This window comes from Ursus arctos, unplaced genomic scaffold, assembly GCF_023065955.2.
Source record: "Ursus arctos isolate Adak ecotype North America unplaced genomic scaffold, UrsArc2.0 scaffold_2, whole genome shotgun sequence".
NCBI classification, from domain to species: Eukaryota; Metazoa; Chordata; class Mammalia; order Carnivora; family Ursidae; genus Ursus; species Ursus arctos.
In genome coordinates this window covers 88704596-88725100 of record NW_026622874.1, presented here as the reverse complement: position 1 = coordinate 88725100, position 20505 = coordinate 88704596, and the positions used below count along the sequence as shown (strand labels likewise).

The following is a 20505-nucleotide window of genomic DNA, read 5'->3' as shown; positions in this document are numbered from 1 at the left end:
CACGTTCCGCGTTTAGAGGTTCGGCAGGAAGATTTCGGAGATGGCTGACGGCGCGAACGTGGAGCCCCAGCTGTGCTCCGAACAGTTCGGTTCCGGGGCGGCCCGCGGCTGCCTCGTCGCCGCCGACGGGAGCCTGCAGTGGGAGGCTTGGGGGTGGCGCTGGTGGGGGTTCCCTGGGCCCTTCACAGTAAAACCCCAAGGACGGGATGGCGGCGGAGTGGGGACTCCCAGGACTGCTTCACCACCTCTCTCCGGTCTCATGGCCGTGTTCCTGCCGCAGGGCTTCCCCGATAGCGTCAGCCCGGACTATCTGCCCTACCAGCTATGGGATTCCGTGCAGGTCAGCCTGGCCGCCTGGGGTAGGGAGCAGCATATAGTCACGGGCGAGGGAGACCATGCAGGCCACCTCTCTCCATTTAGAGATGGGAGACTGAAGCCAAGAGCGGGGCTGTGGCATGTTTCAGGTCACACATCTATGAGAGCTGATGATAGAACTTAGACCTCCGTGCCGCTGCGCACACTCCTCACCCCACCTTTTTTCTTCTCCAGGCCTTTGCCTCCAGCCTCTCAGGCTCCCTGGCCACCCACGCAGTCTTGCTGGGCATAGGGGTGGGAAACGCAAAAGCTTCAGTTTCAGCTGCCACTGCCACCTGGTTGGTGAAAGGTGAGCTGGGCCCCTGGAACCTCACCTGTCGCTGCTGTCAGCCCTCCTATCTCACTGCCTCTTTTTCCTCCGACTGGGAAGCCCAGCCCCTCCTTGCCCCCATCCCAGTGTTCTGGCCACTGGTTCTGGGCTGTGATGTGTATGTGTATGGACTCGTTCCTGATTGGATCTGGGAGCCAACCCTCCCCAGTCCCTAAAACAGTATTTTTATTGGTTTTATTCAACGATTAATTAGTCGCCCACCACCAGAATATCCTCATCCTGAGCACCAGCCTTGCAGCCGCACTCAGGTCCCCATACTGTTCAGAGGTCCTTAAATCTTCTAGAGCTCAGATCCCTAAGTTAATCATCCCCTCTCATTGACCTCTAGGCTTTTTGTGGAGCACTGCCTAAGAATGCGGTTACTCAATAAAACGACCAGCTGCTTGAAATGGGGGAAATTGCTCAGTTCTAGAAAAAAAACAATTTTGTAGTTAGTCCTGAGTAGGAAAGAGGAGGTTCTGGGAAAGGGGAGAGGCATTTTAGAACCTTGGGGATACTGTATGATGCTAGAAATAATAACTGTAGTAACCGTCTGTTGGACGTGTACAGCTTTTTGGAAAACCACTGATGAAAAATAAAACATATGGTTTGGTACCATGCCACCTAAAGAGTGAGGTAGAGAAGAAAAGGTTCCACGGGTTCCACATCAGGAGGGCCTATGGCTCTCTCCACTGTCCTTTGTCTTTCATTACTGTTTCCAGTGGGAACTTAAATCAGACCCAGGGGAAGGCTCTTTGCTCCTAGCATGAGCCTGGCCACATCTCTGGTGAGTCTCCATGGATCTTTAGGAGGGATCCGGAGGCTCCTGCTTACATCCTTATTAAGACTGAGCAAACTGGCCAAATGTGAGTCACCCCTCGAAAGAAGCCTTTCTCTGTGGCTTGTTGTCCTAGCTGTCTCTTCTTTTAATAATAATAGTTCACACAAACAGTGTTTATTGTTTGCCAGTCTTTAAATATGCTGACTTCACAGTAGCTCTGAGATAGGTATTGTCATTATACCCATTTTACAGATCAGGAAACTTGAGGCACAAAAAAATTAACTTGGCCAGGGTTACAGCCAGTAAGTTGTAGGGCATGGGTAAACCCAGGAGGTTTCGTTCCAGGTTAATTTTCATACCAGCAAACTGTGCTTAATTTGGACCTTTTCTGTTGCTCTCCTGTTGGCTGAGTGTTTGAAATGCGGCAGGAACATGGATCAGTAATTGATGTTTTCATGTCATTTCTAAGCACCCTAGTCTTACCACCAACATGTTGCCCATATATGTGTTCAAATTATTAAAAAAATAAAACCATTTTAAGATAGGAAAAGCTACCCCCTTTTAAAGCCTATTGTTGATATTAAAAGAAGCCTTAACTAGAAAAGAGTTTACCAACTCATTTCCGTCAAACCTGGGAAATTTGTATGCAGAGCTTTATATAAGAAACTCCCCTGGAATTTTTTGAAGTCATTTTCGGTTACAGATCTCTCTCAGTGGAATGTGATGTTAATTATCATAACAATAGTAATACTAGCAGCTAGTATTTTGATAGCCTACCACTGTATGCCAGGAATTTTGTGCACTTACATGTAATATGTAACTTAATCTCTACAGTGGCCATACTAGGTAGATACCATTACTAATACCTTTTTCAGAGAGTTTTCGTAAACTTGCCTAAGTGAACGTAGAGCCGGGATTTGGACCCAGACCGACCGACTCCTGTGTCCCACTCTGAACTACCACATTCTTGCCAGTGGGATTTAGAGTGGAGCCTTGTACCATTTGTGGACAGCTGATCCCTTACTACTCAAAAGTTTTTTGGTTTTTTTTTAAAGATTTTATTTATTTATTTATTTGACAGAGACAGCCAGCGAGAGAGGGAACACAAGCAGGGGGAGTGGGAGAGGAAGAAGCAGGCTCCCAGCAGAGGAGCCCGATGTGGGGCTCTATCCCAGAACTCCGGGATCACGCCCTGAGCCAAAGGCAGATGCTTAACCACTGCACCATCCAGGCGCCCCTCAAAAGTTTCTAGATCGTATAGCTCAGCTATCTGTCAGTGAGGCAAAGAAGAGCAAGTGGGAATTAAGTTTCCTTGTCTAGTGGACAGTGTTGACTTTTAGATACAGGGAGGGTATGTGTCCTGATTGCATCCTGGTGCCAACTCCCAGATTCTGACGAGGGCCCTGCAGACTGCTGCTGAAAGATAGAGTAGGTCCCTTTTCTACCCAGTGGCCCTTGTATGCAGGACATACACCTTATTGGATATGAGTGTGTAGTCAGAGGGACGAAATAAATAAGAGTCTGGCCCAGTGAGCTGGCAGCAAGTAAAAGTAATCTCGGCATGTTCAGAGTCACTAAGTTGATCCAATACAAGAATCTTATTCCTAGGTGCAAGAATAAAATTTTTGTGGAGAATAAAATACAGTTGAAAGAAAGAGGGTGAAGTACGTAATGGAGGAAGCCTGTAAAGCCACCTGGTGGGTCTTACTTCCAGGGACATACAGGGGACAGAAATAGACAAGCAGAGCAGGCTGGATGAGAAATGTGTTGTACATATGCCTTCTGTAAGGTAGCCACTGCTCGGGCCCAGCCGAGGTGCTAAGGGAAGACAGGCTCAGTGTTGCCATGTCTTCGGATTCTTCCAGAAAAGCTGGAAATCCAGATTTTCTCATAAAATGACCCGTTTTTGTTGACGTATCTTCTCTGAGCTTCAGTTATTTCATCTGTGAAAGGGAGTGATCTCTCAGAAGTTCATAGGATGGTGGTGAAGATTGAAAGGGATTTCAGGTGTCCACCAGCGTGTTTACTGGTGTTCCTCGGGCCCAGAGTTGCGTAAAGATATCTAGGTCGAAGGCGTCACTGCCCAAGGAGAGAGGCTGTGGCAAGGGCTGAGTACCTCTCTTTCCAGGGAAGAATGGGGAAGGCCAGCCTGTCACCATCTTTATATATTGTAGGGTACTCCCATCTCTCCCCACAACCTAGTTCCCCTTCTTGCATTCACTTAAGGGTCCATGCGCTCAAGTTCCAACAAGTTAGGAGCCCCCGGCCACTGTATCTTTCCTTTCCAGTGCTCACTGTATGAGGCCTTCCCAGTCGTTTGGTTCTAAAACAGTCCTTTGTGATTTCCCCTGCTGAACGTAATGAATGCTACTCTCAGTATAGGGGGTTTAAACCCGGGGGTGGCAAACCTTCTGTAAAGGACCAGGTGGTAAATATTTTACACTTTGCAGGCTGTGTAGTTTCAGTCACAGCCACTGATTGTGCCGCTGTGTCACAGAAACAGCTGTAGACAGTCTGTAAAGAATGGGTACAGTTATGTTCCAATAAAACTTTATAAAACAGGGAGTGGAAGATTGTAGACCACAGTTAACTGATCCTTGGTCTGAATCAGTGTTTTTCATACTGGTTGCCGTTTGCTTTTACCCTGTATTCTCGGTCTGGAGCCATGACTTTCTGGGTCACGGTATCCGCTTACCTCATATGAGACCTGGCACAAAGTAAGTAGCCAGTACGTTTGTTGGGCAAATGAAGGTCTAGCTGATTCTGGAGACTTCTCTGACTCTCTTTAGCCTGAGGAGGCCTCTCCCTCTCCCCCACAGCCCCAGCCATCTGTCATCAAACTGAAATTCAAATCCCTTTTTTTAAATTGATAGTCTAATGGCCACCCGTGAACCCATTGCCCAGCCTAAGAGCCAGAGTATCAACAATGACCTCAACTTCCCACCCAGCATTTCCTGCTTTTCCTTTTTTTTTAAATAGTTTTGCCATATATATATATATATATATATACCTAAATACTGTATTGTTGCGTTTTAGAGCTTTATGAAAAGTATATTTTGCCGTCTGTTGTCTTCACGGCTTCCTTTTTCATGCTATGACATAATACTAGGATTCATCCGTTTTGATGTGGGTAGTTGTGCATTAGCTTTCTGCTGCTGTCTGGTGTGCCCCTGAGCGAATATACCAGAGTCTCTGCATCCTCCCAGTCTTTGGCTGTTCAGGAACAATGCTGCAAAGAGTAGTTCTGGTCCATGTCTCTTGGCGTGCAGAGTTCTCCTGGGGACATACTGAGGAACTGCTAAGTCTAGGCACTTTCTTTTTTTTTTTTTTTTTTTTTAAGATTTTCTTTATTTATCTGACAGAGAGACAGCCAGCGAGAGAGGGAACACCAGGGGAGTAGGAGAGGAAGAAGCAGGCTCCCAGCAGAGGAGCCTGATGTGGGGCTCGATCCCAGAACGCCAGGATCACGCCCTGAGCCAAAGGGAGACGCTTAACGACTGCGCCACCCAGGCGCCCCAAGTCTAGGCACTTCTGACCGCATCCTACAGCTCCGTCTATCCAATATTTATGGTGCCGAACTGAGTTCCTAAGAGCAGTGACGCAAAATGAATCAGCCATTTCAGTCCAGCAGCCCCCAAGGCTCTTCCTTGTTCCTTACCAGTGCCTCTCTCCCCCAGATTCAACTGGCATGCTGGGCCGCATCCTCTTTGCCTGGTGGAAAGGGTGAGTTTGTCGTCCTGGTCTGGCCACTCTCCCCAGATGGGGGTCACATCTGGCTCATCCCTGGCTGTATTTTCAGCTCCTCCTCTCTCCTCCAGTCTCCAGGGGAGGGGAGATTAGCAGTTACATCATCAGCGCTAAGGAGTCCTTAGTAAGTACCCAGTCCCGGGGGCTCGCCCTCGCAGTGAAGTCTCAGAGCCATGGCTGCAGTCGCACCTGTCTTCAAGAGCACTGATAGGCCATTCTGCTGCCCACCATGGAAAAATACAGCCACCAGGTTCTAAGTGTCCTCTGTTTGCTTGTTGAAAGAGAATCCTGAACAGGACAATGCTTAATTCAAAAGGAATGATTTTCCCCCACTTTGGTGGCTCAGTTACTTGAGTGGCCTTTGCCGAGCCTAATGGAGGGTGGACTTGGGCAGCTCATCGGGATCCCTGTCCCACATGGAGTCAGCATTACCATTTATCTAGAAGGAATTAAGGATCTTGTGCTGCCTTCTTCCTCCGCATGTCAGTATTGGGCCACCTCAGGAGTGATTTAATATCTGCAATTAATTGTAGGCAGACACTACCGACAATGTGTTCAGTGATTAGTTTATGCAAAGTGCATAGTATCTTGTGGCACGTAATAAGTATAATAACACTTACGCTGCTACCAGCTCTGTGCCTCACAAGCTCTCTGCATATCATCTCTAATCCTCAGAACAACTTTCTAGAGAAGAATTGAATGTGGACATTTTAGCACACCTAAAAAGGGAAGTCACGTACCCAAGTCGCACAGCTTATCACTAATAGTATCAGGCTGCTTTATTGGGCAGAGCCCGAGACCAAGCCCACGTGTTCTCGTCCTGCCTTTGCCATTTATTCCCGCAGGAGTTTCTAATGTGTGCCCCATACCCCACCTAGGAATGCTCCTTTTCCTTCCAGGAGATTTCGAAGTAAGGGACAGGGCTAGTGCTGCAAATTCTAAGCTGGTCTGGGGGTTCCAACGTCCCCTGCTAGCGGACTCTTGGAGGAGAGGTCCCTAAGCGTTGGTGCATGGGCCAGGGAGTCCCTCTGCCTGGCAGAAGAGGCATCCATCCTCTTGGTGAGAGAAATATCCTAGGCCTGGATGTCAGAGCCTGCCTATTTCTCTTGGCCTTTTTTTTTTTTCCCCCTTGGCCCCCACTTTCCATGTGATCTGAGGGAAGTCACGTCCCCTCTCTGGGCTACTCCTCTGTAACCTGTGGGGGTCACACTAAGTGTAGTTGTTTAGCAGTCCAAAATATGTGGACTTCTTGCTGGGTACCCTTGATCAAGTGGGAGGAGGGGGTGGGGAGATGGCAGAGGGACCCAGGGATGGCCTCTCCCAGAGGAGGGCCAGAGGGTGGGGAGCAACTCAAGACAAGTCAGTTCTTTTCCCTGACGGACGCATCATGGGTTAGTGAGGGGGAGACACTAAGTGACCATGGAAGGTCCTCCCAACTAATGGTATTTCAGGCAGCAGCGACGGGGTGTTGGGAGAGATGTCTGCCTGGGGTGTGGATTTTGCTGGGCCCTTCAGACCTTACCTCAGCCTAAGGATGGCCTGCACTGCCCACAGAATGTGTTTTCTCCTTAAGTTCAGATTGCAAACCAACCTCTCCTCCCCAACAGGAGTAGACTGGACTGCAATGCCAAGCAGTGGAGGTAAGGAGGGGCCGAGACAGAGGGGAGGGAAGTCTTCTATAATGAAGGTCTCTTACCTCTGATCTCTGATCCCTCCCCCCCCCCCAGGCTTTTTGCTGACATCCTCAACGATGTAGCCATGTTCCTCGAGATTATGGCTCCCATATATCCCATCTTTTTCACCATGACCGTCTGTACCAGCAACCTGGCCAAGGTATCCACCTCTGGGGCCCCCCATACCTGCCTTCGTGGTGCTGTGTGTGGGCTTCCCTGGGGCCCACAAGTGAGACCAGCCTGGGCCCCGTGTTCAGAGCACTTGTAGCAAAGTGAAACGGTTCAGATTTTCCCACTCGAACTCAGCCACAGTTTCTGATTCTCCTCCAGCCAGATAGTGCCTCAGACAGTCTAAGACGGTGTCTGAAACCACAGGATTGGTGAGGAACTCTGAGCGGAAAGATAGAAAGTGTGCTCCAATGTCAGCATCTTGGGACCAGCTCCCTGGCTACCTTTCGTTCTTCCAGTAAAATATTTACTGAGTGCCTACTGCATGTTTGGCATCAAATACAGGCCCTCCCGTTTTTTTCTTTTGAAGAAAGCTGCACATGATTAAACAAATATTTACAACATTGTAACTACAGGTATTCCAGATGAGAAGGGTAGGGGGCTACAAGAGGGTTGAGCAGGGATGCTGGCTTAGTCAAGGGATGGGCCCCTTCCCTAGACCTGGGTCCTGAAGAATGAGTTGCAGGTGAAGGGTGGATGTCTTTTAGGAGAAAGAACAGTGGGGGTCAAGGTTCAGGGGCGAGACAGCATGAAGTGGTGGTGAGGCTGGAGGGTCACATGGGGTGAAGGCGAGCTCTTCCTCTCTGCCAGGCTGCTCACCCTCACCGTTCCTTCAGGTTGGCCACGTCCGGGTGAGGAACCTGAGACATGGCAAAGTTCAGTCGAGAGCGTAGCCTGTCTTCACCACAGGGTTAAGTACCTGGCACAGAGCAGGGACTCCAGAAGCCGTGTAAGATCCGTCTCAGAAGCCCATGTGTCCAAAATCACTTGAGAGCAGTGCTTCTCCACAGGGCGCCAGTGACATTTCAGATACAGCGGTTCCTTGTGGTGGGTTACATTTAGCCCGGGTACCAGTCCCTGGCCCAGGCACACTGCCCTGAGCACCCCCTCCAACCCCAGGGCAGGAGACACCAGAGGAAACCAGTGCTATAGCCGTGGACCTACGATTGTGACCTCTGCCGTCTGTTTCAAATTAAGCATGACGCTTTGCCTCTGGGGCCTCCGTCTCTTCACCTATCAAATAAAGGAGTAGAATAGGGCCGTGAACTTTCCCTGACCACCTCCCACCCTCTCTAGAGTTCTAGTCTCGGTGACTAGTACCTCCGTACCCCAGGTACAGCAGTCGGAAGCCTGGCTGTCATCCGAGCCTTCTTTTCCCCGCCCACTATTCCCTTCAGCTAAACCTCCGTCTGGCGGTTCCTCGTGGCTAAAAAAGCATGGCTGCTTCCTAGTTGGTCTCCCTGCTTCCATTCTCACCTCTCTTCATGACTTCTCAGAGCAGCCCAGAATCCTGTTAAGAACGGAAATCAAATCAGGTCACTTGCCTGCCCTCGTTGCTCTAGGCCAAAGACCTTAACAAGGTTTGCCAGATTCCACACGATCTGGTCACTCCAGCCTCATTTTGGACCACATTCCTCTTACCTTCGAACAAATTATTTCTGCCCGCATGACAACTTGTGTATTTATTGCCTATTGATTTATAGACTTCATGAGGGCAAGGGTTCTATCTGAATTACATCACAGCACTAAGTCTGTGTCTAGCGTCTAAAAAGAGATTCGATAAATATGAAATGGGTGACAGTGATCAGTGACCCTCATTGAGGAGTTCTGCCATCCTAGATCTCAGGGATTGAGGAGGTCCAGGTGCCCTGGGAGGTCAGGGCCATCACCGTGGGTTTTGAAGTGGCCTGGAAGACTTGACCGGGCCTCCAGTGGGACAGGAAGGGAGTGGAGTTAGTTGCAGACAGAATGGAAGCATAAAGTTGGAGACCAGCCTGGGCCTGGGAGCTTAGCAAAGAGGCAGGTACAGCCAAAGTAGAAGTTATAGGCTAGAGAAGTTGTGGGCTAGAACAGTCTTTGGGCCTCTACCTTGGGGAAAGAAATGGAGTTCCTTGGGACCAGGCCACAGGGAGGTATGACAGGCAGCACCTTAGTTTTCTCCAGAAACAAGAGGGGAGTGAACCTGGTGGAAGTGTGGGGATGAGAACAAGATACCAGGGACGGCATTCAGCGTTTTGCTGTTTGGTCACCTCATGCCTGGTTTTCTCAAACTGGTTTGAGTCCTTTCCTTGGCTCAGCCACAGAAGCGCCTATGTTGCCACAGCACGTGGCCATTCTGACCTTCCTTCTCCCTTTCCCCCCCAGTGCATTGTGAGCGTAGCTGGCGGGGCCACCCGGGCTGCCCTGACCATGCACCAGGCCAGGAGAAACAACATGGCTGATGTGTCAGCCAAGGATAGCAGCCAGGTGAGCAGCCGGAATTGGGGTTGGGGGGAGTTGGAGCAGGGAGGCAGGCTGGGCTCTGATTTGGGAGTAGGAAGAGAAGCACCTGAGTTCTGTCTAGTCCTACACTCTGTCCTTCTCTTAAACTGTTTTGCTCAGTTTCTAAACAGAAAATTTTTTTCATTTAAAATTAACTCCTTTCAACGATATTAACACAAGCTAAGATATATATTAACGTAAGCTAATATTTATTAAGCCCTAACCACGTGCTAAGTATTTCATTTATATGAACTTATTAAATCCTTACAGTGGTCTTACCCAGGAGGGACTCATTGGTGCCATTCTACAGATGAGGAAATAAGTCACAGAGAGGTTCAGTCCCCCGACCCTTGGGCACATCCCCGCTCTCCGGAAATGGTTGCAGTAATTCTTCCCCCATCATCTCTTCCGTAGGTTGTTAGGAAGGGAGAAATCAGTACAAGCCAGGACTTGCACTTCATGCCCGCTGCCTCTCACCTCCTCTCTTTATAACCCCCAGCCCTCCCCACACCCCCAGGCTGTATTTCCCAAGCCCCAGGTCTCCCCTCAGTCTGCAGAAGCAGGAACACATCACAGGGCAACACGGGACATGTGCTCAGTCCTGTACAGGCCCCTGCTTTCTGCTCGTGTTGCTCTGTTGACACTTGATGTGGCTGCTGGAAATGACTCTTCCCACCTGAGGGAGAGGAGGTCCTTCTGCTCCTGCGCAGCCAAGGCCTCTAAGCTCCTATTTGCCGTCACACCCACAGCCCACCCCCTTGCCAGGACAGTTGGGTAGGAAGAGCTCTCCCAGCCTCAGGCCTGCTTTGTGCCCGCACCAGCTCTCCCTTGGATCCCAGTATCAGGGGCACCAAGCCAGACTCTTCCTCCCTTATGATGAGTTGGGGACAAGTGGCCTGGTGTCTGTTCCCCTTGGGTGAACTCCGTCAGGCCATCAGAGGGTTCTGATGACATGGATTCCCAAGGGAAGAGGTTTGGCTCTTGTGCCTTTCTTCCTGAGGGGTTCCTTGAACCCTTTGCAAATGTGTCTGCCAGTTTTTATATACCAAGGGGCTGAGGGGGATCAGTCTTTAAACCACCAAATAGAAGAACTTATTCCGAGGACATTCACCTGCCTGCGTGTAGGGCTACTCAAAGGACTCTTGCAAAACAAGGAAGATGTACTCCAAGGGCACTGTATCTACCTAGACACAGAAGCAGCTGGTATCTTAAAATGACAGCTCACTCATTAAAAACTTACTAAGCGTCCTCATCAGTGTAGGGAGCCCTGGGAGGAACTGGGTGGGGCAGGGAGGAATGTGGTGAAAGGCACTCAAGGATCTTCACCCTGACCTGGAAGGAAGCCCTCCAACTCCCAGTCCTTCTGCCATTTTCTAGGAGACACTGGTAAACTTGGCAGGGCTCCTGGTCAGCCTCTTGATGCTTCCCCTGGTGTCCGCTTGCCCTAGGTAAGCCGGGATCAAGGGCAGGGAGGCGGTGCCCAGGCGGGCCTCCACCCCTGTTGACCACCTCACTCTCCCACCCAGTTTCAGCCTCGGTTGTTTCTTCTTCCTCACGGCCCTTCACATCTACGCCAACTACCGGGCAGTCCGAGCCCTTGTCCTGGAGACCTTGAATGAAGGCCGGCTCCGGCTGGTCCTGAAGCACTTCCTTCAGAGGGGAGACGTCCTTGGCCCCACCTCAGCTAATCAGATGGAGCCACTGTGGACAGGTGACCCAACCCCTTGGTCTCAAGTACTGTGTCTCCCAGCCTCTCCCCCTGGCTGGGCATCCTGACTCCAGCTTCCCACAGGTTTTTGGCCGTCTCTGTCTCTATCCCTGGGGGTCCCCCTACACTGCTTGATCTCCAGGTAAGTGGCCCCGTGTCTCCCACCCACCCCTGCTGCCACCCCCACTCCCCGTACATGCTCTTTATTCTGATAACACACTGGCCTCCCCTGACCGGCCTCACCTCTCTATTCTAGGTTCTTTATTGCCACTGACCAGACTTGGGGTCAGCAGGGGTGTGACACAGAGTAGATATAAGGGACACATTTGTTAGATGCAGGAAGAAAAGAAGGATGGACGTGGCATGCAGGGGTAATGGCTGAGAGAGAGATGGGAAGTAGGTGAAGAACAGATGAAGTAAGGACAGTTCAGCTGACTGCATGGTTACTCCTGCTTTTGCTTTCTCCTCCCCCACTTCACTCTCTTCTTCCCTTCAGTGTCTTTGAGCTGCAACAGCTGGTCGAGGGACACCAAGAACCCTACCTCCTTCGCTGGGACAAGTCACAGAGTAAGTGTGCCGTGCTCTCCCAGCCCTCTGGGGTCAGCTTCTCATTCCATTAGCTCCAAGGCCTCAAGCCCTGGACAATTTAGAGGCTGCCTGGTGTCCTGGAGGGAGCTCTAGACGAAGACTTGGAACATTCACATTATAACTGCATGCCCCAATGGGATTCGCTTTGTCCCTGTGTAAAATGAGACTGACAATACCTGCTTTATTGTCTGCATGTTTTTATGAGAATCAGGTAAGACGATTGTGTAAAGCACTTGATACATTGCAACGTAGTCAAGATTTATGACCTTTGGTTACCCCTAGAGAACTTTTCTCTCCCATCCAGAGTTACCTGGTGAGGACACATGTACTGGAGTTTACCAGTCTGCTAGTTGTGTGCTAAGAGGTGCTTATTCTTACTAGACATGCCACATAAACCCGCCTCAGTGGTCTCCTATAAAGTTGTATTTGGAAGTTAGGCATTTTTTTTTTTTAAGATTTTATTTATTTATTTGACAGAGACAGCCAGTGAGAGAGGGAACACAGGCAGGGGGAGTGGGAGAGGAAGAAGTAGGTTCCCAGCAGAGGAGCCTGATGTGGGACTCGATCCCAGGACTCTGGGATCACACCCTGAGCCAAAGGCAGACGCTTAACGACTGAGCCACCCAGGTGCCCCGGAAATTGGGCATTTGAGTTTGGCCAGGACATTGGGACAACAGGAGATGAAGTTGGAAGGGAAAGGGTGATAGCCTCCATCCATGTCAGGCCAAGGCCTCAGGGCACACAGGGATGAAACAGGATGGTAGGTTTGAGGGGGTTTGGGGAGGTGGCCCTTCCCTAATACCAGTCTGTCCCTGGGTTTCTCCAGGGCAGGTGCAGGTCGTTTTGAGCCAGATGGCAGGCCCCGAAACCATCCTAAGGGCTGCCACACACGGACTGGTGCTTGAAGCCCTGCAGGGAAATGGGCCCCTGCCAAGAGAACTGGAAGAACTGAGGAACCAAGTACAGGCAGGTAAGCACCTCACAGTCTAGACTGCTGGTGGCTCGAAGAGGGGCGGGGAGAAGGACTCTGTTCCACTTGGGGACCTGACAGCTTCTGGTTCTGCACCCGCCTCCAGGTCCTGAGAAGGACAGCTGGGTCATCGTCAGGGAGACACACCAAGTGTTGGACGAGCTCTTCCCTAAGTTCTTGAAAGGTAACATCCTTAAGCTCCATGGCTCCTTGGCCTCTGAGGCCTTCTCCCCAGAGCCCCTGCCTAACCAGTCTCCCTGTCTGCAGGAGAGGGAGCTCAGGGATGCTGAGGCTGTGTCAGTATTGACAATCTGTATAATCCCCGTCAGCACTGAAGAACTGGGGGCGGGGGGTGGCGGCGTGGCTCACAAATGAGTGATGGTGGCCTTTCCTTTAGCACCTGTTCCATTCCAGCTCTTTCCCATGTGCCAAGTCAGCGAATCCTCGCTACAGCCAGCTGAGGTTTTAGCCTCATTTTGTGCCAGAAATGAGCCAGCAGAGGCAAGAGGAGCCTGGGCAGTGGACAGAGCGTGCACCCGGCCTGTGCTGCTCCTTACCACTCTCCCCAGACTCCCTAGAGCCTTCTCCCCAGCAGTCCCAGCGGCGCCCTTATTATGACCTCTCCCCAGGACTGCAGGATGCAGGCTGGAAGACTGAGAAGCACCAGCTAGAAGTGGATGAGTGGAGGGCCACATGGCTTCTCTCTCCGGAAAAGAAGATCTTGTGAGCGGCCCAGATAGAGGCCCAGGTCCCCGGACGGGAGCCTGGAGCAAGCACACTTCGGCCACAGCAGGATGTGGGAACGGCAGCTTTATTTTTGCTTCGGGGAGCTGCTGTGGCCGTTCGGCCAAGGGCCTCCTGAGCTGTAACTGCCAGTCAGATGGACTAGGGCCCCAGACAGAGACAAGGTGGAGAGCAGGGGAACCAGGCGCCCCCCCCCCACTCCTGCCCTCCTCCCTTCTCACCACTGCAGGCTCCTCACCCCCATTCACTGGGAGGCTGAGCCCTGCCCTGGCTGTGGCTCATGGTATCCAACAGAGTTGGCCTCAGGCGTAAAAGCCCCAGAAGAACGTGGCCACAGCCATCATTAGCAGGGCATTGAAGTTGACCACACGGGCCCAGCTCGAGTCCTCACTGATGTCCTCCAGCCGCCTGGCTGCCACAGCCACCTCCTCCTGGGTCGGGGCTGGGGGGCCACCTGCCCCAGCCCCGCCCATTCCACAGAACCAGAGTAGGCACCTGCGGAGCAGGCCTGGTGCTGGGGACTGGGGCTCTAGGAAGAATCGACACTGTACAGTTAGTTTGGGGGAACTTGGCTCCCCTGGTGCCTCTCCCCAGCTCCTGACGTAGTAGTGCCTTACCCTCCATCTCCACTGCGTGCTCGGGACACCCGTTCTGTGTAGGGGGTGAGGCCGGACCTTCCAGCTCGTCAGCGTCCAGATCCTCTCGCTCCTCCTTGCTGTGCCGCAGACTGAAAACCAGGCGGTGGAGCTGGGGGAGGGAGCAGGGACCAAGTGAGCCTGCTGTTCCCCCCCCCGTCCCCCTCCCCCAAAGTCTCTCGTCTCTCGTCAGCCTGGTACTCCCTAAGCTCCCTTTGTCCGCCCTGTACACATAGTTCAGACTCAGTTCCCTCAAACCCGACCTTCCACGGCTGCCCTTTGCCCTCCGACTAAACCTAAGCTCTTCAGCTGTGTCTTTGAAGCTCTTGGCCTGGTCCCCCCGTGCTTCATTACCCGAAGTCCCCGTCTACACTCGAATCGCAGTCCTTGAGACTCTGGTCTTCTAGAGCTGCTAACAGTGTTCCTTCCTGTGGGTGTTTGTTCATGTAGTTTCCTCCTGCTGCCTTTACCACCCCCCCTGCAGCCCTGCCCATCCTTCGGCTCAGCTCTTCTGTCCTGGCCCCCAGTCAGCCCTGCCCTGGGGCACCTGGCCTGCAGCAGCACAAGACCAAGCCCTTCTGTGGGCCTCAGGAGAGTACTCTGTCACTCTCGGCCGCGGATCAGATCTGTGTTTTGAGTCCCACGGGCCATTCCGGGGGGTGGGGGGCTTTAATCACCTCCCCCACAGTCTTCAAGCCACCCTCCCCCAGACCACCTCGAATAAATGTCATTTAAATAAAACATTGTGCTTGCTTTGCAAATGCAGCTTCCAACTGGATTCCCAGTCTATCCTCATGACCCCTCAGGATGGAAATCCACGTCCTCCTCACGGGGCCTTCCTGGAAGTGGACTGGCAGACCAGGGGTAGAGAGGGCTGCCTGCCCAGAGGCTCGCACTTACGTGCTTGCGTGGGATGGGTGCTGTGCACAGCGAGACCACAAGGGTGAGGAGGCCAGAGCAGATGAAGAGCACGATGGCGAAGTAGAGGTAGTGCATGCCGCAGAGGAGCGCTGGGCACGCCGAGGGCCGCACACAGCTGCCCGAGCCAAAGGAGAACTCCGGGATCAGGCGCGCCAGACCCATGAGCAGGCCCCCAATCAGTCCCCAGAAGGCACCCTGCCGGGGGAGAGGGTGTCAGCCTCTTCCGGATGTCCCAGTTCCGCCCCAAGCTCACCGCCTCCGCACAGACGCACCTTCTCGTTGACGCGGGGCACGAAGAGCGCCAGCACGAAGACGGCGGACACTGGAGGCGCCAGGTAGCTGGAGACGGCCTGCATGTAATCAAAGAGCTGGCCGCCCTGCGCCGCCTGCACCACGGGGAGCCAGGCCACGGATACCGCCACGATGAACACCACCCAGAGCCTGCAGTGGGTGGCCATCGGGAGATTGCACCCAGGACTCCCCATCTCCCCCTAATCCTACGAGTGTTCCTGCCCCCACCCCGGGGCTGATCGGTGGGGCAGGACCTGGGGGAAACCCAAGACGCACCGTCCTACTAGCAGCAGCTCGCGGTCGCCCGCGCGGGGCCGCAGGCGCGTGTAGATGTCCATGGTGAACAGCGTGCTGCTGCTGTTGAAGATGGAAGCCAGCGAGGACATGAGCGCGGCCAGCATGACCGCCAGCATGAGTCCGCGCAGACCTGCAGGCCGATGGGAGCCGTGAGTCCCCGGCCGCCAGGGTATCCCCGGGAGGGTGCGTGCGGACTTGGCGAGGGGTGACTCCTCGCAGTGGCGGTGTCCACAGCCGGCCAGCCCTTACCATTGGGCATGAGCTTCACGACAAGCCGCGGGTAGGCGATGTTGGAACAGCCCACCTCGGTTCCGCACACGCGCTTGCACACCTCGGGCACCACGCACGCCACCTCGTCTGCGGGAAAGAGGGCACGACGTGGCTGGGACGGGACCTGGTCTGGGGGCACAGATCCCTGAAGTGGGGACGGGAAATCCTAATGGAAGACAGATGGGACCTCTGGTGGGAGGTGGGACTGGATGACGGGATTTCCAAATCAAAGGACAGTAACGGAAAGGGGAAATAGGCACCTGTAACCATACGCAAGAAAGGGGCTGGGTGGGGCACAGGACTCTCGGTGGGGGCGGGGTTGCAGACGTTACCCGGATAAAGAATGCGGCTGATCATGCCTGGCATGACCATGAGGAACATGGGCATCAGCTTCAAGTAGCCGCACAGGATGCAGCCCGCCTTGATGTGGGTCAGGCTCTTCCCGGCCAGACAGCGCTGCACGATGACCTGCGGCGACGGCCGTTCGACTACCTGCGTCCCAGCCCCGATACCTCGCCCTCGCAGGCCCTGCCTCTGCGCGCGGCTCTAATTCAGGCCTGCCTCCGGCTCAGCGGTGCGGGCAATGCAACTTCACTCAGACCCAGAGTCTGGATCCCGCTGTGTCTCGTTTAGCTCCACCCTGGCCAGGTTCCTGACCCCTCAGACAGGGCTTTTGAGCGCCCCGGATGGGTTCCCGTTCCACCCATCTCAGCTCCGCCCGCAGCGGTTCTGGTTCTGCCCCAGTCTCCCTCCCGGCCTAAGCCCTGACCCCGCACCTGGTCGCTGCACCAGTACCAGCCCGAGACGATGGTAAGACCCAGGAGCAGCGCGGGCCACGGCAGGTCCCCCGTCACGGGGTCCCGGAGCAGGTGGTAGGAGTCCGGCCGGGGTCGATAGCAGGAGCTCGAGATGTTGCCCACCGCCGGATCCTCAGAAACCGTCAGCGACGTCACTGCCTCCAAGTATTTGTCGAAAAGCCCCGAATACCCGCCCACCTCGTGGAAGGCTGTGAGGGCAAGGCTGTCAGGGGACCCGGCGCCCGCGCCAGGGCTGGAGACGCGCGGTGTCTCTGCCCCCAGGCTGATAGCCCTGAGAGCTCTGTGCCCCGCCCCCCTGGCTGAGCTCCGTACCGTAACCCATGAGGATGAAGGCCCCCCCAAGAATGACGAAGGTCTGCACGGTGTCCGTGTACATGAGCGCCGCCAGCCCTCCTGCAACGGGCCTGGGTCAGTGGAGATCTTTGTGCGAATTTGAAACATGTGCCCCTTCCTGGAGAGCAAATTTCAAAGAAATGGCCCATTCTCCAGGCTCATGTACCCGGGCATGTGGAGGCAGGACTCAGTGAGCAGAATGTGCTTCAGCGGCGCTCCCAGCACATCTCTCGAGCCCACTCCATCCCTAAGCCCCTGCCACAGCCACCTGTCACGGTGTAGATCATGGTGATGCCGAGAAGGGCGATGACGGAGGCATAGATGTTCCAGCCCAGAGCCTGTTGAATGAATACTGCCCCGGAGAACATGTCCACCTTGGAGGAAGGAGCGATGGCCCCGGTCAGGACCCAGGGACCCGGACAGCGACCCAGGTCTACCTCATGCCCAGACCGCGACCCAACGTGGCCACGCTTCAAAGGGTCTCTTATTTTTCGATGGTCTGGCCTTCCCAGGTCCCACCCATTGTGGCTGCGGCCCCCAAACCTATTCCTTCCAGACCCTACTCCAGACACGATTCTTCCAAGCGGTTTCTCCTTGGTCCCGCCCCCACCAGGGCTTTCTAGAGACCTCCACCCCGTGGTCCCTCCCTTCCCGGGCCCCGCCCCGCCCTCCATGAATGCGCACCGAAATCTTGGTGAAGATGTACAGAAAGAGCGAGAGCATTGACAGGTAGAGGCGGATGCGATGGCCTCCGAAGCGCTTCCGCAGGTACTGCGGCATGGTAATGACGCCCGCGGTCAGGTACACCGGCGCGAAGACCCAGCCCAGCAACAGCACCACGAACAGCGCCTGCGGGCACAGCTGGCGCCTGAGGACCGCTGAGATCCTGCCCTGAGTGCGCCCTCGACCCCGAAGGGTCTAAGAGTCCTCCTCCTGAACGTGCTATGCCGAGGAGAGGTCTCACTGGGGACCCAGAGAATGCAACTGCAGAAGATGTCCCTGGGCTCGGGACATGAAGGGACAGGGTCTTGACACCTCCATGGGCCCTTAACTAGAGCCCACCTGGTCCTCCCAGGCCATGACCCCCAGCCAGTCCCTCCCAAGATGGTCCCTATCCCTTCACCCCCAGCACATGAATCCAACCACAGACCCCTCAGCCTGACCACAGCTTCTGCCAGGAAGGGCTGCCTCCCCTCTCCTGTCCACCCAACCAAACCTTCTGTCCCTCAAGACTCAGTGCAGAGACCTCCTCCTCCAGGAAGTCCTGATCTCCCCAACCCTCAAAGACAAGCCTCAGTCCCAGAGCTTTGTCTCCTTCCCACTTCTGTGAGGGACTTTAATTTGGTCCAGAGATCCACACAGGCCACAGCTTCAGAGAGCATCAGAGCAAGCACTTCACTATCTTTGTTCACCCCACTTCAGAGAGGATTAAATCAAGGCCACAGAGGGTAGTGGCTGGTCCAGGCTTCCACAGCAAGTCAGGAGCAGGCCCTGAAAGTCGTCATCTCCGACATCCCCCTGCCTGCAAGCTGGATGTGCAACCCTCACTCGAAGCCCAACCACACCCCACCGCTGGAGAGTCCCACCTCCACTCTTACATCCCTCCTGCTTGGAGCCTCCCCAGGTGTGACAGTTCCAGGGGTTCCCACTGGGGTGGGGGTTATCTGCAAAAAGGGGGTCTCACATTCCACTCAAATCCTGCCACAGCCAAGCCGCTCGCAGCACCAGTCCCTGCCAGGCCCACAAAGTGGCCACTGCCGATGTTGCTGGCAAAGAGGGAGGCCCCGACCTAGATGGCCAGAGGTGGGTGTGAGCCAGGCTGCTTCTCCGGGCGTCCTCCCCGCACCACAGCACAGCCTCTCTCACCGGCCACCACACCATGCTTCGTCCTGCCAGGAAGTAGCCGCCAACCGTGCCTCTGTTGGTTCTGCACATGGACTGAGGGACAGGAGTGGGGGGGAGACTTGGGTTCGGAGCACATCTTTGGACCCCATTAGCCTTCTCAACACATTCCTCAGCCTTGTTTCAGGCTGAAGATTAACCAGCCCTGGGCTCTCTTGATGGTTCCCAGCCAACCCCCTGCCCCAGCCTCCTCCGAGGCATCTAGAGCAACCCGGGCCCTAACCTAGTGCCCAACTACCCAAGCTTGAGCATGGCTGGATTCAGCCGGATTTTTCCTGGGGCCTTGGATACGATGGGCTTCTGGTCAGATATTGTGTGGACAGGGGGACAGAGACCTCATTTAGAATGCTGTCCCTGATGAAAATCCACTCATCCCTTCAACTAATCCAATCCGAAGGCGGGAAGACAAGGAATGAGTATTGGCTGGGCCTTCCTGAGGCTATCAAAAGACTTGCTTGCCCCCCAGCCCCATGTTTCTTCTTCAAAGATCCAGGCATTCCACCCCTACTGAACATGGGGTCTCCCCGAGACCTTCCCCCCTGGCCCCAGAAGCCTGGCCCCCAGCAACACCCCAACTTCTCACCCACAAGCCGACACCAATGACCAGCAGGAAATAAGCAGCAATGACCAGGATGTCAGCAAAGTTGTTAATTAGGACCCTCTGGTTTCCCAGTCCCGGTACGGAGCCTGCCTCTGTGTATTCCTCCATTCTGCCTAGGATCTGGCCCTCAAGGGACCAGCCCGTGGATTTCCTCACGGGAGGGATTAATGGTTACCTCAGGGGCAGTGAGCCGACAAGTCCCCTAGGTCTTGTCCCCCCTCCCCAGCTTTGTTTAGCTGAATCAGGTCTCATCAAGGCCAAAAACTCGTCCTATGGAGCAGACACTTTTAAGTTCAGGAGCACTCCTTCCAGGGCCTTAGCCCCCCACCCCTTCCCCACTGCCCCAGGCTCAAAATTACTCCTTTCCCCCATGCTTACCCTTCAGCCTTGACCTAGGGAGCGTGGCTGAGCCAGCCTCCTCCTTTTGACTAACCCGGAGGGATCCTTTTCAAACCCAAATCTGACAGTGTCCCTCCCCTGCTCGGAAACCCTTCCTCGCTCCCCATCATACTAAAGGAAATAGGAGCTCTTCAGCCTCATGTTCAAGGCCTGCCATCCCCTGACTCCTGCCCGCCCTTCCCCTTGCTCCTCTACACCAAATCTGGGGTGATATCCCATTTCCCTCCAACTCCCTTGCCCTGCCCAGCCCCTGTATTTTCACGCGCTCAAACTTTTGCCTAAGCTGTGCGTTCTGCTTAGAGTGCCTCCCTGCTTCCCAAATGGCGCACTCCTACCTCTCAGATGCGGACCTTCAGTACCCAGCCCATGTCAACTCTTCAGGAAAGCCTTCTCTGACTTTTCTGATACAGTTATGAGCACATGGTGTTGTCCTCGTATGGGTCCAGGTCTGCCTTCCCAACAGACTAGAGATTACCCCCAAGCAGGAAATGACCTGACTCAGCCCTGGAGTCCCATTGCTCAGCACAGGGCTGAACAGAAGAAGGGAGGGTATTGATAAATATCAGTACCTCTGCCTTTCTAGAAGAATTGGCCAGACTTGGATATCTGATTAGGACAAGTTGGGCTCATGCCTGAGATGGAGAACAGAAAA

At 54.0% G+C, this 20505-nt stretch overlaps 2 protein-coding genes across 7 annotated transcripts; one reads left to right on the top strand and one right to left on the bottom strand.

Annotated features, from left to right (window-relative positions):
• RUSF1 (RUS family member 1) lies at nt 1-14762 on the top strand. Of its 5 annotated transcripts, XM_057315150.1 has the most exons (14): nt 15-84; nt 281-340; nt 550-664; nt 5144-5189; nt 6792-6853; nt 6941-7046; nt 9260-9361; nt 10754-10824; nt 10903-11087; nt 11169-11226; nt 11581-11651; nt 12499-12642; nt 12749-12826; nt 13272-14762. In XM_057315150.1, the coding sequence occupies exons 2-14, from the start codon at nt 325-327 to the stop codon at nt 13367-13369; spliced, it is 1152 nt and encodes a 383-aa protein (XP_057171133.1). In that variant the 5' UTR covers nt 15-84; nt 281-324; the 3' UTR covers nt 13370-14762. The 5 variants fall into 5 exon arrangements, with proteins under 5 accessions (XP_026371672.1, XP_044246072.1, XP_057171133.1 ...); XM_026515887.4 differs by having other exon boundaries at nt 1-340; nt 6821-6853; XM_044390139.3 differs by having other exon boundaries at nt 18-340.
• SLC5A2 (solute carrier family 5 member 2) lies at nt 13440-19759 on the bottom strand. 2 transcript variants are annotated; one of them, XM_057315149.1, is made up of 14 exons: nt 19437-19759; nt 18818-18889; nt 18636-18740; nt 17636-17722; nt 17220-17325; nt 16931-17011; nt 16577-16806; nt 16133-16268; nt 15780-15887; nt 15510-15660; nt 15215-15383; nt 14922-15137; nt 14004-14133; nt 13440-13915 (listed from the first exon to the last, which is right to left on the bottom strand). In XM_057315149.1, the coding sequence occupies exons 1-14, from the start codon at nt 19560-19562 to the stop codon at nt 13689-13691; spliced, it is 1944 nt and encodes a 647-aa protein (XP_057171132.1). In that variant the 5' UTR covers nt 19563-19759; the 3' UTR covers nt 13440-13688. The 2 variants fall into 2 exon arrangements, with proteins under 2 accessions (XP_057171132.1, XP_026371669.1); XM_026515884.4 differs by having other exon boundaries at nt 17636-17800; nt 19437-19758.
• Nucleotides 19760-20505: the final 746 nt, after the last annotated feature.

Bases quoted from the DNA above. Each gene is read 5' to 3' on its own strand.
- RUSF1 (XM_026515887.4), top strand. From the start codon at position 41: ATGGCTGACGGCGCGAACGTGGAGCCCCAGCTGTGCTCCGAACAGTTC. The intron at 6,854-6,940 runs GTAAGGAGGGGC...CCCCCCCCCCAG, and splicing joins TGCAATGCCAAGCAGTGGAG to GCTTTTTGCTGACATCCTCA. The intron at 11,652-12,498 runs GTAAGTGTGCCG...GGGTTTCTCCAG, and splicing joins TCGCTGGGACAAGTCACAGA to GGCAGGTGCAGGTCGTTTTG.
- SLC5A2 (XM_026515884.4), bottom strand. From the start codon at position 19,562: ATGGAGGAATACACAGAGGCAGGCTCCGTACCGGGACTGGGAAACCAG. The intron at 17,326-17,635 runs GTGCGCATTCAT...CCTTCCTCCAAG, and splicing joins ACATCTTCACCAAGATTTCG to GTGGACATGTTCTCCGGGGC. The intron at 16,269-16,576 runs GTGCGGGGTCAG...CCGTCGCCGCAG, and splicing joins GGTACTGGTGCAGCGACCAG to GTCATCGTGCAGCGCTGTCT.